Source organism: Heteronotia binoei, chromosome 13 (genome assembly GCF_032191835.1).
Source record: "Heteronotia binoei isolate CCM8104 ecotype False Entrance Well chromosome 13, APGP_CSIRO_Hbin_v1, whole genome shotgun sequence".
Classification (NCBI taxonomy): Eukaryota; Metazoa; Chordata; class Lepidosauria; order Squamata; family Gekkonidae; genus Heteronotia; species Heteronotia binoei.
This window is the reverse complement of record NC_083235.1, coordinates 39,425,032-39,443,236: the sequence shown is the minus strand read 5'-3', so window position 1 is coordinate 39,443,236 and position 18,205 is coordinate 39,425,032. Positions and strand designations below refer to the sequence as shown.

General features: G+C 42.8%; 1 protein-coding gene across 1 annotated transcript in view; it reads left to right on the top strand.

The window, feature by feature from the left end:
* Positions 1–18,205, top strand: part of ANKFN1 (ankyrin repeat and fibronectin type III domain containing 1) — a 188,511-nt gene that overhangs the window by 98,987 nt on the left and 71,319 nt on the right. The window contains exon 8 of the mRNA XM_060252504.1: positions 4,353–4,460. Within this exon, the coding sequence (XP_060108487.1) occupies positions 4,353–4,460 (108 nt within the window). The remainder of the gene's footprint in view (positions 1–4,352; positions 4,461–18,205) is intronic.

Below are 18,205 nucleotides of genomic sequence, written 5' to 3'. Positions count from 1 at the left end.
TCTCACTCAATCTACCTCATGCTGTTATTGTAATGATAAAGAGAACCATGGATGCCACCTTGAGCTCTCTGGAGGGAAGACAGAGTAAAAATATAACAAGTGGTGGGCCTGTGAGGCACTCAGGGGGAAATCCTGTCTCCTCACTCATCGCTAAGCCCAGGCTGGCTTCAGACCACACCTAACCTTTGAGCCCAGTCGTAGCATTCGTGATTTGAGAGCCACTCTGAGCCCCAAGTGACTCCCAGTCTGCCACCACTATGGCCAGGCCTGGAGCAGCTCCCAGAGTCCACTGCTGCTGCAGCCAGGCCCAGAGTAGTTCTCAGAGTCTGCTGCTGCCAGCTCTGAGACCCTGGAGAGCCGCTGCCAGTCTGAGTAGACAATGCTTACTTTGATGGACCAAAGGTCTGGCTCAGTATAAGGCAGCTTCATATGTTCATATGTTCAAAGTAAGTGCATTGTCTGTATGTCTGCAGTCAAAGCTCTTTTATTTGGGGGGGGGGGGGATTTAACTCCCCCCCCCAATGTATTTTGTTAAGATTTCAGATTTAGATATCTGGAGATGAGGGCTACATTTCACTATTAGATATATAGAAAAATGTAGCCATTCTCCAACTATTTGAAGTGGGATCCACTTCCGAACTTGCTGTGCTGTTCAGGACCCATTTCTAAATGCATTGTACTTTTTTCTGCTTGCAGAGAAATTCCCATTTTCCACCCTCTTTGCCCTCTCTGTGAGTGGCCCTTTTTTGGACTTTTATCACCCACTTCTCTCTCTCTCTCTCTCTCTCTCGGCTTGGCTTCGCGAACAAAGATTTAAGAAGGGTGCAATAGTCCACGTTTGCTGCAGGCTCGCTGGTGGCTGACAAGACCAATGTGGGACAGGCAGGTCCGGCCACAGCGGCTGCAGGGAAAAGTCTGATTTAGGGTTGGTCCTGTAGCAGTGCGATTCTTCCTCAATCTCCTTTTGTCCTCAAGACCAGCTATGTGTGCGTTCTCAAAGGAAGAGACAGCCTGGTGGATGGTGTGCCTCCATGCTTTGCAATCTGAGGCTAGGTCAGACCACTGGTGATGGTTGATGTGACAGGTGCTAAGGGATTTCTTCAAGGAGTCCTTGTACCTCTTCTTTGGTGCCCCTCTATTTCGATGGCTGGTGGAGAGTTCGCCATACAGGGCAATCTTGGGAAGGCGGTGGTTTTCCATCCTAGAAATATGCCCTGCCCAGCGCTGCTGCGTCTTCAACAGCAGTGCCTCAATGCTGGTAACCTCCGCCCGCTTGAGGACTTCAGTGTTGGTCACAAAGTCACTCCAGTGGATGATGAGGATGGTGCGAAGGCAGCGCTGATGAAAGCGCTCAAGGAGTCGCACGGATCATCGTCTTGTACGCTGCAATCTCCGTCTTCACTTTAAACCCACACCCAGGAGAGGAGGTATCCCTCGGAGGAAGTTTCAGGTTGGCAGCCTCCAGTCAGCCGAAGTTAAAGCTGCCTTCCAGGCAAAACTCCAGTCAAGAATTGAGGACCCCAGTTGCCCCACAGACCCTTCTCCAGAAGCACTCTGGGAACACCTAAAAACTACCGTCCTGCAGATCTCTGAAGAAGTCCTCGGGTTCTCCACAAGGAAGAACAAGGACTGGTTTGATGAGAACAATCAAGAGATCCAAGAATTACTGGCAAAAAAGAGATCTGCCTACCAAGCACATCTTGCACCCACTTTTAGTATGGTTTTAAATATCACATCAGTTCACTAAGCAAATTTATACTGAATTAGTATATGATGGGTTCAATTTTATAGTTATTTTGCAGAGGGAAAGCCAAATTTCCTATTGAGACTACCAGAGCTTCCTCTCCTAGCTCAACCTATACCTCTTCCTTCTGGCCTTGTGTCCGTCTAATGAGACAGACACAATCCACTTTGGAGTCAATTGCACCTTTAAGACCAACTTAGTTTTATTTAGAACGTAAGCTTTCGTGTTACTTATGTTCTAAATAAAATTAAGTTGGTCTTAAAGTGCAGTTGACCCCTATTCTGTTCTACTACTTCAGACCAACACGGCTGCCTAATTGGATCAATCCACTTTGGGGTCTTCTACCACAATTTGAAAAGTACTAGAAGGCTGAATTTTGGATGGGAGACTGGAGTTCAAGTCTAAGTTCAGCTAGAAAGTTCACTGAGCAGCTGTTGGCCAAGCATCTCTCAGTGAACTGTCACAAGATTATATGTGATTGATAAAGGAAATAAAACATTCTTGGTATCCCTGGGATTTATGGGTTATACAAAGCATATATATGGGGCCACCTGTCCCAGTACACCCCCTGAAGAGCATTGTGCTCTGGAGATCAGAACCTTCTGGTGATCCTCTGGTCAGGGACGGCCGGACATCTCTTGGGTCAGGGGCTACCAGTAGATTTTGGTCTACTGAGCCGGCCTGATGGAACTCCATGACATCCATGCCCTGCAGGACCTAATGCAGTTCCACAGGGCCTGTAAGACAGAGATGTTCCAACAGGCCTATGATTGAGGGTAGCAATGGTTTGCCATCAAGTCTGGCCTCCCCATCTCGCCCCTCTAGGGAAGGATACAGAATGTTAAATGCCACCTGACCAGTGATTATTGTTGTTTATTTTTTGTAAAGTATATATTTTAATTGTATTTAAGAGAACTGTATTTTTGGGGGGAGGGCAGTATATAAATCAAATAAATAAATTTGACTTCTCAGGATTTACACTTGTAATCCTAAAGAGAATACTTGAAGTTTGCTCACTGTCAGATCAATTGGTTAACTTGTCCATTTGCCTAACCTCTAATCAGCAGCAATGTATACTTCAAAAGCAGCATGCTAGAAACAGGCAATTGTGGAGTGATCTATCTCCTCATTTATGATTAAATAGCGTAGAAATAAGCATTGTGAAACACAATGTGTGGGGGGGGGGGAGCAGCCTTAAATGGAGTTTCCCCTCTGCAATACATATATCCTGTGAATTTAGGGGAAGGTATTTGTGAGTTTCCTGGATTGTGCAGGGGATTGGACTAGATGACCCTGGAGGTCCCTTCTGACTATGATTCTATACCACCTTGCCTCATCTCCTTACATGACCACACTGTCTCCACCTCTACTCCACCTAATGCCCTTTGCTGGTAGGTATTAGGGAAACATGGATTATCATGAAATCAAGACTTGAGGTAATTTAGATCATGCAGTGTTGAATGGGAGAAGGTAGATATTGGGCTGCCTTTTCTGAAAACATGTAGTTTTTCCCAGAGATTTTGGGCAGACTGAGGTTGTGTGCAATGCCTTAACTTGGGTTGCCAAATCTAGCATTATTATCATCATCCCTGAATTGCGGGAAGAGACTGTTGGGTTCTGCTGTTTCTGACTGTGCCTTTATTTATCACATTTGGATTCCACCTTTCCTCCAAGGAGCTGAAGGTGGCATAAATGATTCTTCCCTCCTTTATTTGATCCTCACAACAGGTAGTTTAGTCTGAGAAGAAGTGCCTGGTCCAAGATCAGCCTCAGAGCTTCATCAATAAGTAATAAGTAATCCTACATTGTAATCATTACACAACACTGCCTTTCAACGTGGCGTATACTCTTAGACCTAGGAACCTTCTTAAGGAAATTGTTGCTACGAGGAGAGCTGGGAGACAGTTTTGGCAGGCCACCAAAACGCGCTGTTTCTGATGTAGATTTCTCAGGATGCTACAGAGGAAGATGTAAGAATGCAGTGGCTCATGCAGACAATGCTAAGAAGATAGGTCCTGTTCTGTCCATAAAAATGCAAGTTGCAGGCTTATGCAACATTTTAAGGGGGTGGGGATGAATGCTTTTTAAAATGTTCTCTCTTAAAATGTTAATAACAAAGCAGGGAGCCCAGTGAAACTGAGTGAAGATTGAAGGGGCTAACCCCACTCCTGCCCCTACATGGATTCAGAGTAAATCATCTCTCAGTTTGTATTGTATAGAACAAGAGATCTTCATCTTATCTGTTGGAGCACGGAATGCAGCTTAATAGGTTCATAACTGAGCAGAGATTTCATGTGAGGTCTTCCATGCTTTTGCACTCTTTGTGCTACACCAACTACTGTGACAAAGATAAGAGCAGGATATTATATACTCTAATCCTTATAGTCAATGCTACTTGAATAAATGTATAAAGGATGGTGTTATAGTAATGGCAGAAGCAACTTGCAAGGGAAATGGCTCTTCACAGTATTCATCTCAAGGACAAACTTAAAAACAGACATGTCGGCCAATTCTCTCTGCAGCCAAGAAGTATCAGGAGCAAAGAAACCTCAATGTGTCTCTCTTTCGTCTGCTACATTTCATTCTGTTTATTTCTTTTGTTCAACAGACTGGAAAGACTATGATGGCAGAGAGCCTAGGCACAGGGGACAGATTGAAGCTCTGGAACGCTTACTGCAGCAGGTTAGAGCGTCTCATCAGAGTTACAGTTGCCGAGGTAAGGATAAAGTATCCCTGTGGTAAGGCACTGGGCGAAGCCTCCATGGCGCCTGTAATTTTAGCAGCTTTCTATCTGGGTCATACCTTCCCATTCATCAGGGAAAGGCAAGATATTAATATTGGTCCATCTGGAATCACTTTAGCAGACTATCTCGCTCTTGCCTCTTAAGTGGGTAGCTCAGCAAACATTTGGAAACAAGCTTTCATCACAGCACTCTTCTCACTGCTTGTTCCATGCACTCTTTTAAACTGTTTCACTCAAAAATCATTTGACATGTTACCCCTCCAACCCCATTAAAAGCCTTTCAAAGGTATATTTGTATGTACAGAGAACAGTTATCCAGAGCTGACTTTGGACTTTGGGGCTTGAAGCTCAGTTTCTTTCTTTCTGCTTGATATGGCTGGAAAAGATGACAACGTGTTGGATTTTATCAACTTTTCTGCTGACAAAAGAGGGAAGTGTATCACCTTTGGACCACTACAAAGGTGATGCTGGTGACCTGTGTGTGCAAAAGATGTTCTGGATGGAGAGCTGCTGTGAGGACACAAATAGGAGAGTTTGAGCAGAAGAGCTGGCAGGATCCAACCCAATGCCCAGGCCATAGCCTGGTGGGGACTTTGGGTATACCCTTCCTTCACACATGCACATGCATGCGCGCGCACACAGAGTTGTTTTTCACCAGAGAAGAATTTTTTAAAGCCTGTTTAATTGATGACATTATAAAGAATGTTTAGCAATACTTATTTCTAGATTAAAAACATGTCTTAAAAAAATAGTGGCTTTTCCTATCCTTACAATTCCATAGGGCCTGAAAGACAGTTTGGTTTAAACAGGCTTTTAACAACTAATGGAGGCATCCAGTACTTCACCACCCCACAGAATCAATATCTATCCCAACTCTCAGAAACATAAGGAGCTTAATAACATCTAATGACACTACAGCAAACAGCGCTAACCAAGAATTAACAACAACACCATCTAGGGACCAAAATTATATATGTTAAATGTTTTAATGATTTTTATGATTTTACTGTAATATTTACTCTTGTGTGTTTTAACTGTTGTTAGCCACCCTGAGCCCGATAGAGGAGGGTGGAATATAAATAAATAATAAATAAACATAAATAAATAAATAGTAATAGTGCCTTGAAGTTTACTCATGTTTCCAATCCTGTTTTATCCAATCCTATATCTTGTAAGGGCACTCCTACTCTTGAAGGTAACTTCATTTGCTCTTATAATTCTGAGGATGACAGAACAGCCACGTGCTTAACCTCCACATTCAGAGGTGATAAGCTTCTGAATACCAGTGCCAGGAGGTAATATCAGCAGAAGGTCTCCGCCTCTATGCCCTGTTGTTGGGTTTCCAGAGTAACTGGTTGGCCACAGCATGAGACAGGACACGGGACTAGACAGACCACTGGTCTGAACATGCAGGGCTCTTCTTATGTTTCTAAGAGACCAATCCTAAGTAGGTCTGCTGAGAACACAACTAGATATGACAGTGCCCCTGAGCTCACCATGGCGACACCTCCACCAATTAGGGATTAAATTCTTTTTGTTTACTAAAACCATAGGGGCCCATTCCTGGTCAGAACCATAACATGGAAACAGGAAAAGCACCTGTCCCCCCCCCCCCCCCACACACACACATCATTTTCAACAGTCCAAATTCTGGGGGGTTGGGCTCTTGAAAATGGTGTGAGGGGAACAGGACCCCTCCCTCCCCCTGTGCCATGGTCCTAATCAGAAATGGGCCTCCATAGTTTTTGTAAACAAAGATAATTTCATCCCTAAAATGGTGGAGGTGTCCCATGGTGAACTCAAGGACCATGTGATGTCTAGTTTGTGATGTCATGGTGAACTCAAGGACCATGTGATGTCCAACTCAAATATATTCAATAAAGCTTACTTCCAGGGAACTGTTTTTATGGTGGCACTGTGAAACAGGTAACGGTAATTAAATATTTGGGGTTAGAGATAGGATTATAGTAGTTCTTTTGGTTATAATGGAATCATTGATGCCCATGTTTTGAAATTCCATCTGGAAAAGTAAACACACACACCTAACAAAAAAGGGAAGCTATCACCTTGGATATCAGAGATATTAACATATGAAGTCTTTTCCTGTAACATTGTGTAACTAAATTCAGCCCCAGAAAATCTGATGCTAGGAGAAGGGGCTTCCAGTAGGACCATTCTGATTAGGACCATGACACAGTGGGAGGGAGGGGTCTTGTCCCCCTCACACCATTTTCACTAATATATCCAGGTAGCAACTCTTATTTAATATAGTTATACAGCTAAGGTTCATGTGAAAGATTCTAACTGCTAACATGGATGGGAGTTCATAAACCCATGTGTGTACACTAAGAGGGAAGAGGTTGGCAGTGATAAATGGTAAGCCCTACAACTTTATAGCACTTCTCTGGACCTGGCCAATATCAAATTTTATCCACTACTTATGCTAGCCATGGATCATTTAATAAGACGTTTCTGTCCTGCACTCTCAATGCAAAAGCTCCCAAGGCAGCTTTCCATCAAATAATTAAAATCCTATAAAATGGCAACAAACAGCAAAACACTAAAAGGGGCTTCCAGGGTTGGTTTCTGGTTTTACTAGATGTAAAATATGGACAGTAGAACTTCAGGCTTCAAATGTCTACTGCAGAACCACCAGGGCTAGCCCTAGGGCTCATGGCGCCCTGGGCAGCCTTGGTACCCCCTGCCCCCTCCTCCTCCTCCCTCTCTTCCTCACAATTTTATTGCCCAGGAATTGGCAGTGATTGTACCATAGAGTTTTACCTCCCAAATGGCTAGAGTGTCCAGGGAAAACCATAGAGTTTCCCCAGAAACACCTAGAGCGGCCCCGTGTTCAAACCACCATTTTGATGACATCACTTCCGGGTGACATCACTGCACTGGCAATGCAGGGGGAGGTTCCCCCCACCAACCCAATGTGGGCTGGCGGGTTGGGAACCTCTGGGGCAGAGGATTTCCCGCCCGGACCGGGGTCTTGGCAGTGCTAGCTCTGGGACATTTTTTTTAAGACCTATAACTGTGATGTCATCATCTGAAGCTTATTCTGGCCACACCTCCTATAACTGCCATTAACCTTACCCGAGCACTTTTTGCAGGCTGGCCGAGGAGGTTGCTGGCTGCCTTTCTAATAAGCATAAATTAACACCACCATGTTCCTTCTTCACCATGCTATTCTTCATCTCTGTGTCCAGCAGAACACTCATTTCTTCCCATTTGTTTGCCAGCCCACAGAAACATCTTCACAGGTAGCTGTTGTGTTTCATTTGGCACTTGGGCCAAAAAAGTTGCCTTCCCCCACTACAGCTCATGCCAGCCAACAGTCTCACTGCTGTACGTTACAACTTTTTTGGCTGCTACCAAGGGGGAAAGGTGCTATGAATGGAGAAAGTTCCAAATTTGTAATGAGCAATAAGCACCCTAGCCAGGGTGAAAAACAAAATTGCTGCATTTTTTAATGCCACTACCCCAGGCTTGGAATGAATTTAAATCTTAGCTCTGCACTCTTTATTTGGAGAAACAGACTGTGCCTTTGATAGTTTGAGAAGCAGAGCAGTGGCTTGAGAGACTTTTAAAAGCTTTCTAAAGCTCCTGTTCTATATGAGCTGTTGAAATGCGATTTTTTTAAAATTAAAAATTCCAGAAAATATGATCCCTTGTAGAAATTATGGCTTCATGGCAAAGCAGCTAGGTTGTGGTGGGGGGGGGGGGTTTGCTACAGCAGAGGAGGAGGAATCAATCTGTCATTCAGTTTTGATTGTCTCTTGTTTCTGTTTCATCCATCACAATGCCAACTTGAATCAAATAATTTACATTCATGTTTATGAGGTAAAAAAAAAATCCTTTGTAGGTGCTGGATGAAGAAACCTTGAGCCTTTGTGTGGAAACACACAGCAATTACGACTTTCAAGGATCTGCTACGCTCCCTTCTTATAACCATGGCAACACATGCAATGTGAAAGTGCCCATTGGAAAGGCAAAGAGGCATTTCATAAAAAGGCGAGTTTTTGTCTAATTAGGGTCCATATAAATATTACAGTTTACAGTGCATTTTCAGAGTGGAGTGGCAGATATTATTCAACTTATTAACTACTGTTTTCATAAGTAAGCATCCACAGTGGACTTTAGCTAAATATTCTTCTTTGGTCTTCTGTACGATTCTTCTTTTATATCCATTAAAGGCATACACAAACTTTTTCCAGAGGTGTGTATGTGGGATTACTGTACAATCAGGGAGTCTGATCTCTGAAGTAAAATTTAACATCCTGGAAACTTGTGTTATGAAGAAATAGTGGCAAGTGAGGATGTGAGAGAGCTGTGAATCCTCTTTTCAGTTGTGGAACTAGAGGGTGATGATAATGGCATCTAGTCCAAGGAACAAAACTGGGTGGGGAACACAAGATGAATATCAAACATTGACAGTTATTTAACAGTGCAGAATGATAATGCCTCCAGAGTGGGAAACTGAGCATATTTTCATGATATAGACAAAAAATCAAGAACCTAAGATGGAATGACACATTATCTCAGCAAAGGTAACATGCTCATTAACATGTGTTTACTCAGGTGATATGAAGTAGCCAAAGAGATTTGTAGAGAAGAACTGGTGAGCTGGAGAAGATGCTTACCTTTTTCTCTTCTTGTCAGTTCTCACCACACACAAACACACAAAGGGCATTTTTTCTTTATGTATGCTTGTATCTACTGATGGAGAGGGAATAAATAGTTTGGGGGCATGTGCATAGAAGAAATCAGTCTCTTCAACACATGCATGTAGTACCTATCAAAAGGCAGGGGCAGACACAGATGTGCTCAAGATATCTTGTGATGACAGGGCAGGCCCTAGACGGTCTGGCACCCTAGGCAAGGCTAATTTCTGGTGCCCCCCCCCAACTGATAGCATTACCTAATTACATGGGGGCATTCAATTCTTTACCCCAAGAAGGCCACCAAACTAGGCAATCACCTAGTTTGCCTAGTGACAGGGCCAGCCCTTTGTGGTGATAGTAACACCCAGTCTGAGTGAGAAAGAAGGGAAAAAATACTCCAGCACAGAGGAGCCCCTGAGAGCAACGTTCCACCAGCCAATAAGAGCTGTGGGTCAGAAAGCAGGAGTCTGTAGTGCAAAAATATTAAAGTCTGCCTGGAAAAGTCCCCATCCCACAATATGTAGAATTTAAAAAATCAAATATCACCTTTCGATGTTCACTGTTTATATTCACATTATTGCGTGTGGAGGGTGGTATCTTTTTTTAAAAAAAATGTACATGTTATATTGCATATTATGAGGAAAATTCCTGATGATTGCAAATGACAGTCTTCTATTTGTCTTCCTAATAAGCACAAGCAAGTTACTACAATTGCAGGTTCCTTGTCATTGTATGAGTCTACGATCTCAGGAATTTCTTCCTCTCCTACTGCTATGATCATTCATTCTAAATAAATTCTTTGTAGTTAAACATATGGTCATGATGATCTAAGGTAACAGAGAAACCAAAACTTTTCATTGTAATATTTGCTCTTTGTTTTCTTTTGGTGGCACTTGTCCAGCAAAATACTGAATGACTAAATCCAAAGTTAATCCTTAAAAATGTTTGAATAGTAATTTGATATGTGATCCCTGGAACCAGCTCTTACCTCATTTGGCAAAGGGCAGAGGTTCTTATTTTGAACTACAGCCTACATCAAGGCAAGGTTGGAACAGAGGCAGAGCATGAATATGGGGGTCTAGTCTCATGTCCTTTTCTGGGTATAAGAACCACAGAGCTTAGTGAATACCAATTTCATGCCTAGAAGTCTTTTGCAAATTGACTTTTTGCATGCTGTAGTTGCAATGGGATGTGACAAATCTCTTGCACGTTCATTTCTTTGTACAGCAATGGGATTCTCATATCAGATTCAGTGCACTGAAACATATGCCAGAGGAAGCCCCCCTTCCCTGCAATTGCAGGTGTTTGAGAAATACCAACCAGGTTTCTCAACCCCTTACCAAACCACACCCTAAAACTTCTACTTTCAAATATCTGCAAAAGGGATGCATCTATTTTAACACCTGGGCAATTCCCCCCACCCAAAATAAAAGTGCAAGACATCCCTGTTAATATTTTTTCTTGGTTTCTCATCATTCCCTCTGCTCAGTCAGTTCACATTCAAGGCTGAGAGGGAGGCCATGTTTTCTAGGAGGTAGTGACGCTGCTGATACCTTATCCCGCTTGTCAGCTGAAGCACAGGCAGTGTTAGAAAATCCTTGTATAAGTCTGCACAAGACTGATATTCACTGAGTTCTGTGGTTCTGATACAGTTTTCACTCGTGACGTGTAACTGGCAATATATCAATAGAGAGAGGATGGCCTTTGGGGCATTACGGCTTTAAGGCACAGAGAGCAGTGAATGCATCCAGGATGGTGGCTTAACTTTTCTAGGTATACTTCAGCTTCATTTATAGTACACTAGTATGCTGCAACACACAGTCTGAGAACCACTGATATAGGGTGGCAGAAGATTCATCTAGAGAAGACTGTGGAATAAGTAAAGAATAAGATAGGAAGACTGGTGTGTGTGGGGGGGGGGGGTTCTGTCCTCGGAAATAAACTCAGGCAAAGCCTGTACTCCCCTTCAAGCTGCACAGTACAATAGGGGTGTACACTGGGACAGGTCTATAATGAGGCCAGCAAATGACCTTATGCTGACCATTATCTGCTAGAATCCCTTCACTTTTTCACTTTCTTACCCAAACTGAACTAACACAATTAGCTGTAAAAAGGGTTCCAGCAAGGAATAATGCAAGACTTTGCACACCAGGGTGGATCTTAGTAGGGGTACCACAAGGTAAAACTATTAAGAAAAAGAGTGAGAGTGGTTGTAAACACAAACAGATAATTGCATTGTATACAAAATAAAAAGAAATAAAAATGTAAAGAACCTACACTAAGCACCTGAGAACTGATTCCCTAAGCACTCTCAGAGACACACACCAACAAGAGGACACACATTATAAAAGGAAGGGAATAAATTCACCAACAAATGACCCTATGCCATTTTTGCTACGCAATGAAATCATCTTTATAAGGTGAACTTATCTGCCAGAAATCCTTTCCCCTTCTTTACCCCTTCCAGCACTTGCATTTGTTTTTATTCAATGTGACAACAAAGAATTAATTACATTGGCTGCAAAATTCTTCCTAACTTCTAGGGATGTCTATTTGTTTTATCTAAATATAAAAAACTGAAAACAAAAAGTAGCAATCATCTCTGAATGCAGCCTGCCTTCTATGGGTTGCCAAAAGCAAACTCTCTGGGCCAGAATACATTATACACCCGACACATGCTGAGTCACGGTGCACGACTGGACTCAAGTCACCTTAAACAGCATTCATTCACTCAGCACTGCAAGACAGCTCTCCTGGGATGGGGGGAGAAAGCGCTTCCAGTTTCCCTCCCAGAAGAGTTGCCTGGTCCTACTCAGGAAATATCTGGGGACTTTGTGGGTGGAGCCAGGAGCAAGGCTGTGACAAGCATGATTGAACTTCAAAGGGAGTTCTGCCCATCATATTTAAAGGGGCTGTGCTCCTTTAAATGCCTTCCCTTCATTGGAAATAACGAAGGATGGGGACATCTTCTTTTGGGACTCATGGAATTGGACCCACTGGTCCAATCTTTTTGAAACCTGTTTTTTTTTTTTTAAGGAGAGGTGCCAAATACCATGCTGAGAATTTGGTGCCTCTTCTGCAAAAAACAGCCCCCCCCAAGCCCCAGACACCCACAGATTGATTCTTCATTATATCCAATGGGAACAGGTCTCCATAGGGTATAATGGACTGCCCAGCAGACATTAAAACTCCTCCCCCAGCTTTCTGCTAAACCTGAAGTGGGTGGAGGTCCTTCAAAGCAGGGAATCCCCTGCCTCCAACTGGGGATTAAGTGCAAACAGACAACTGTGGAAAATCAAGAAGCACAATTCAATATTACTAAAGGATATTTAAACAAAATTCAAAAACAGCAACAAGTAAATTCATAGAAAAATTCTTGTAATCATCGTTAAGAAAATACACATTACAACGCTCTCTACAATATCTTATTATTAATACTAAATATAAATCACAATAAACAGTTCATTAATCAATGTCAATGTCCTTGAGTACATCGCTTCTCCAGTTCTTGAAGCTTTCAAAGATTTTGCAAGATGATTCTGCCGCTCCCTTGCGGTGGATTAAGGTGCTAGTGCTCTCAATGATCCTGTGGTCAATATCATCCTTGTATGTTGATAAATAATTCCATTTATCCAATAATTCCATTTATCCAATAATTCCAAAATCAAGGCTTTGTCGAAGAGGCTTGTCCCACTTATCAGTTCACCTATACAACAACCGCACAGCACTATGCACAGAGAAAAAGGATGGCTTGTACGTCGGGAAAGCTGAGATTTTTCTCCATGCATAGTGCTATGTGGTTGCTGCATGGGTGAATTGATAAGTGGGACAAGCCTCTTCGACAAAAGGCTGGGTCAGAAACAGATACATGTGTGTCCCCGTCAGAGGTTTTTCACGCACCCATTGATTTCATTATTCCAAGATTTAAAGCCTTGATTTTGACTGAATTAAATATATAACGGAATAATTAAATTAAAACACACATTTTAAAAGGTTTCCCACCCACCCCCACCCTCCAAATCCATACCTCTTATGCTTAGTATAGAACAGGGTTAGGTGTTTCTAGTAGAAATCTGAGTCATGGCTGCTACTTGATCTTTGCTGCTCATTTAAGTGTTCGCAAGAAGGTTTTCATTATAGGGCCTCAAAGCCAGCTTGCCTTATCATTTATTGATGCAGCTTAACTTCAAGTCTTAGCTTTGCTGCTGTACAATTAGTACCACACCGTGTTATTTATTAGCTAATTAAATGTCCAGCCATTCAAATACTTTATTTCCTGTGGATCCCAAATTATTTTTAATCCCAATTCAGCATTTCTGTTTATACAAGACTGTAAAAACAAAAGCAGTCAACAAGGTGGGAATAGCTGTGGCAGTGCTTGTAAGTTGGTTCTTTAGTAGTGGCCATTAAAGTGTTTGTGGAGTGGAGCCAAACCATTTGACTAGCCCGACAGCATACTTTCCCACTTTAAAGGTGCCCTGTTATTTATTTCGCTAGTATAATTGCCTGGTGTTTCTTGATGTATTACGATGTTTTCTTTTTAGAAGGTCAGGTCTTCTGTAAAAGAGCATGTACCTTTCCCCTACTTTGGTTGGAATTAATATACTTAAAACTCTGCTCTTTGCCAAGCAGAAAATAAGGATAAGGGAACCTGCTGAGGCACCTGTTATATATATTTTACCAACTCCCTTCACAAAGCACATGACAAATCTATGGGTCTATATGTTTCTTCAGCAGCCCATTTAAAAACTTTTGCTGTTGCTAAACTGGGGGCTCACGAGGAATCATGAGAAAAGACCAATAAACAATTTGGGAATTTCTTCCATATTTTTATGCATACTTGGAGAATCCCCTTAGGTTCTCTGACTGGAACTTTTATGTACCTCCTACACTAATTCTGGTGTAGGAAGCTTTTGATATAACACATGCTCACCTCAAAACTGACTGCATCCCAAGATGACAGTGCAAAAGCCATCTGAGGGTTCGACCTCAGAATAATGTATCAGCCAAACAGCTTAACATGAGGGGGGGAGGGATAAGAAAGGAGAAAATAAGTTTCTTTTTTGCCACCATAGGATGAGAGAAGAGGTGGAGAAAAAGCTGAGAAGTGAAGATATGTGAATAGTATGTGAATGTTTTCTTGCACATTAATGGAGCCTGGATCTTAACCCTGGTAACCCTAGTCCTCTGTTGGAGGGGGGGGGGATTCCCCACCCCCCTACTGCCAATCAACTGGCCAATGGGGACTTACAAGGAGCAGGAGGGAGGCCCCAGGCTATGTCACAGGCAACTTGGCAAGATCACTTCCAGCATACACCAGTTCACTATTTGATGTAGTAATACCCACGGATCAATTCTCCATTTTTCCCTATGGGAATCGGTCTCCATTGGAAATAATGGAGTGCCCAGCAGACATTCCTCCCCACACACTTTCTGATGACCCTGAAGCAGGGGGGGGCCCTCCAAACTGGGGGATCCCCTGCCTCCACTTGGGGATTGGCAACCCTACTTGCTACTCAGGCTAGTAATTTCTACAAAGAACATAGATTTCTCTCACACACTTCAGCTTTTTTCCCCCACACTCTGAAGTCTCTCGCCCAAACCTGTCACATCAGCCCCCTTCAGTACAGATACCATTCAGTCGTAACATACTTCAGTCACCCATCTAGACCACCTCTTTCTTTCTCTAAGTGCCATCAAATCACAGCTGACTTATGGTGACTCCATAGGGTTTTCAATGCAAAAGACATACGGAGGTGGTTTACGATTGCCTGCCTCTGTGTTGTGACCCTGGACTTCCTTCATAGTCTCCTATGCAAATACTAATCAGGGCTGACCATGCTTAGCTTCCAAGATCTTATGAGATTGGGCTAGTCTGGGCTTTGTTGTTTCAGTGCCCAAAATTCTACACTTTCCTGCATTGGAGTTCATTTGCCATGTTGTTGTCCACTCACAAATTTAGAGGGATCTTCCAAGAGTTCTTCACAATCTGCCAGTTTGGTGTAGTGGTTAAGTGTGTGGATTCTTATCTGGGACAACCGGGTTTGATTTCCCACTCCTCCACTTGCACCTGCTAGCATGGCCTTGGGTCAGCCATAGCTCTGGCAGAGGTTGTCCTTGAAAGGGCAGCTGCTGTGAGAGCCCTCTCTAGCCCCACCCACCTCACAGGGTGTCTGTTGTGAGGGAGGAAGGTAAAGGAGATTGTGAGCCTCTGAGGCTCTTCGGAGTCTCCGAGCTACTTGACTCAGATATAACTGTTCTACTGCAGACAAATATGGCTACCCTCTGAAACTATGGTCGTTTTCGCACTCACCTCCAGCCGGCGCGACCCCCCTCTTCACCGCGCAGGATCTGCGCGGATTTCGCACTAAATGCTGTGGAGCAGCCTTTTGCACCGGAAACTCCCGGCGCAAAAGCCGCTCAAACGCCAAACTGCTTTTTGGCAATTTACGTTTGAGCAGCTTTTGCGACGGGAGTTTCCGGCGCAAAAGGCTGCTCCGCAGCATTTAGTGCGAAATCCGCGCAGATCCTGCGCGGTGAAGAGGGGGGTCACGCCGGCTGGAGGTGAGTGCGAAAACGACCTCTCTGTTGAGTTGAAGAAGCTCTGTGTGCACATTGCTCCTGCAGGCAGCTTTTCTTAAGATCTGAACCAATCCACACTGAACTATGGGAAAGCCCCCTATTTGTATCTCATGCTCTACTCACAACATTTAGCTTTGGAGAGCTGGATACCTCCTCCTGGGTGTTTTGTATTATGACCTTTTATTTATTTAAATGTTTAGAACATGCTTTTCTTCCCAGAGAGATCCAAAGCAGCTAATTCTGCCTTCCTTCCCCACCAAGAAAATCCAATATAAACAATCCAATAAAAATAAAACAACATTATATTTTAGGCTGATCCAGGATCCTATAACTGTCTCAACCAAAGGCACCAACTGCCAGCCCCAGAGCAAAAGACCTTTGGCTTCTTGCTCCTTGGTACTCAAGGTTTCTAATTATCTGCAGAGGAAGGAGAGAAAAGCACAGTTAAACCTAGGGTTGCCAGCTCTAGGTTGGAAAATACCTGGAGATTCTAGGGGTGAAGCTTGAAGAAGGGAGGGGAGGGACCTCAGCAGAGTATAATGCCACTGAGACCACCTTACAAAGCAGCCATTTTTTTTTCCAGGGGAACTGATCTTGGTCCTCTGGAGATCAATTATAATAGCAGATCTCCAGTTGCAACCTGGAGGTCAACAACCGTAGCTGAAATGTTGTGCAGCTGGCTTGGTGTTCCTACAGCAACTCCCATTACTGTGCATCACATTTTCTTGAGGCCAAGCTATAAGCATGAACACCCAAACACAGGGCTTTTTTTTGTAGAAAAAGCCCAGCAGGAACTTATTTGCATAATAGGCTGCACATTACTTTATGCCGATGACACTACCATCCTCTCTTGTACAAGAGTGGGCCTGCAAAGGTATTTGAATGCCTTTTATGACTACTGTAATTGTAATTCACTTACTATCAATTACACCAAATCTAAAGTAGTTGTCTTTTCAAACTGCTGGCGCCCATAGAGATGGTTTATTGGCAATTCAACAATCGAGCAAACAAAAATTTTTAAATACTTGGGGATCACTTTTAACCACAAGTTAAGCTGGGTTTCACATCGTAACAACACCGTCAACTTGGCTAAATGTTCAGCTGCTCAAATTAAACAGTTTTTCTTTGCAAGGGGCAACCAATTAGTTCCAGCAGCTATTAAAGTGTTCAAAGCCAAAACGCTTGCCCAAATCCTCTATGGTATCCCTATTTGGATCTCAGCTTTTACCAGGAAAGTGGAGGGCATTCAAGCCTCATTCTTCAGACAAATTCTTGGTTTGCCAAAATGTGTGTCCTACTTTGCTCTCTGCTCTGAAGTGGGTCAGTCTTTGGTGGAGACAAAAGCCTGGATTGCAGTGTTTAAATTCTGGCTCAAAATTCATTTTAGAACAGATCCCAACAGCCTTCTTGATTGTATGAAAAGAGACCCATATATTTCATCCTGGACAGCAGTGCTTCTGTCTAAACTCAATCAATTGGGGTTAGAGGTAGATGATTTTTCTACCGCTGATGAGTCATATATCTTCAGATGTATTAAACTGAGACTATGGGAATCGGAGGAAACAAAATTACGGCCAACTGACCCTTATATTTGCTCTCCAGCTTCCTTAGGTCTTTATGCTTTTTGTGGCAAAATGCCCAATTATCTATCAGACCTAACCACTCCAAGTCATCGCATGGCATTTATGTTGGCTAGATTAAACGCGTTTCCCTCCAAAGTTTTACAAGGGAGATATCAGCGAGTCCCTTTAGCCGACAGACTTTGCTCCTGTGGAGCAAATACCCCTGACTCAATCCAGCATATATTGCTTGATTGTTCTTTATACCATAACCTCCGTAAAGATTTATTTGGCAAGCTTTCTTTTTCTCCAGATTCTGCCACCCTGTTATTATTTATTGAGTGATACTGAGGGGGTGGTTAGTGAGGCTGTGGCAAAATTTCTGGCTGACATCCTTAAATTTAATTCTGACCATGTTTGAATGCATCTGTAAGCTCGGTTTTATTTTGATTTTATCTCCAATGTTTAAATTTTTATATTCTGTGTATTTTTATCTGAATCTATTATGCCATTAAAGGTTAAAAAAAAAAAAGGCTGCACACCCCTGACACCAAGCCAGCTGGAACTGTGTTCCTGTGCATTCCTGCTCAAAAAAAGCCCTGCCCAAACTAATAAAGTCAAGCCTGTCAAAGTTCTCTTTATTTTAAATAAATATAGCTTAAGCACAGCTTATAGCTTAAGCACTGTGTGAATACCAGCAACTTACTTTGAACTTCCCTTCCTTCCTTGTTTCTTCTGTATCTTCTCTAGAAGATAATGAAAGTCTTCATCACTGTATCAGCCATTATGCTAAAGTTTCATCTCCCTCTCGTGTCAAAAATAATGTGCCACAACATTCAAGTTTTTTAAAAAAGCTATAAAACATACATATGGTTTCTGACAGGAACAAATGTGTCCAACCTTTTTAAGGTGA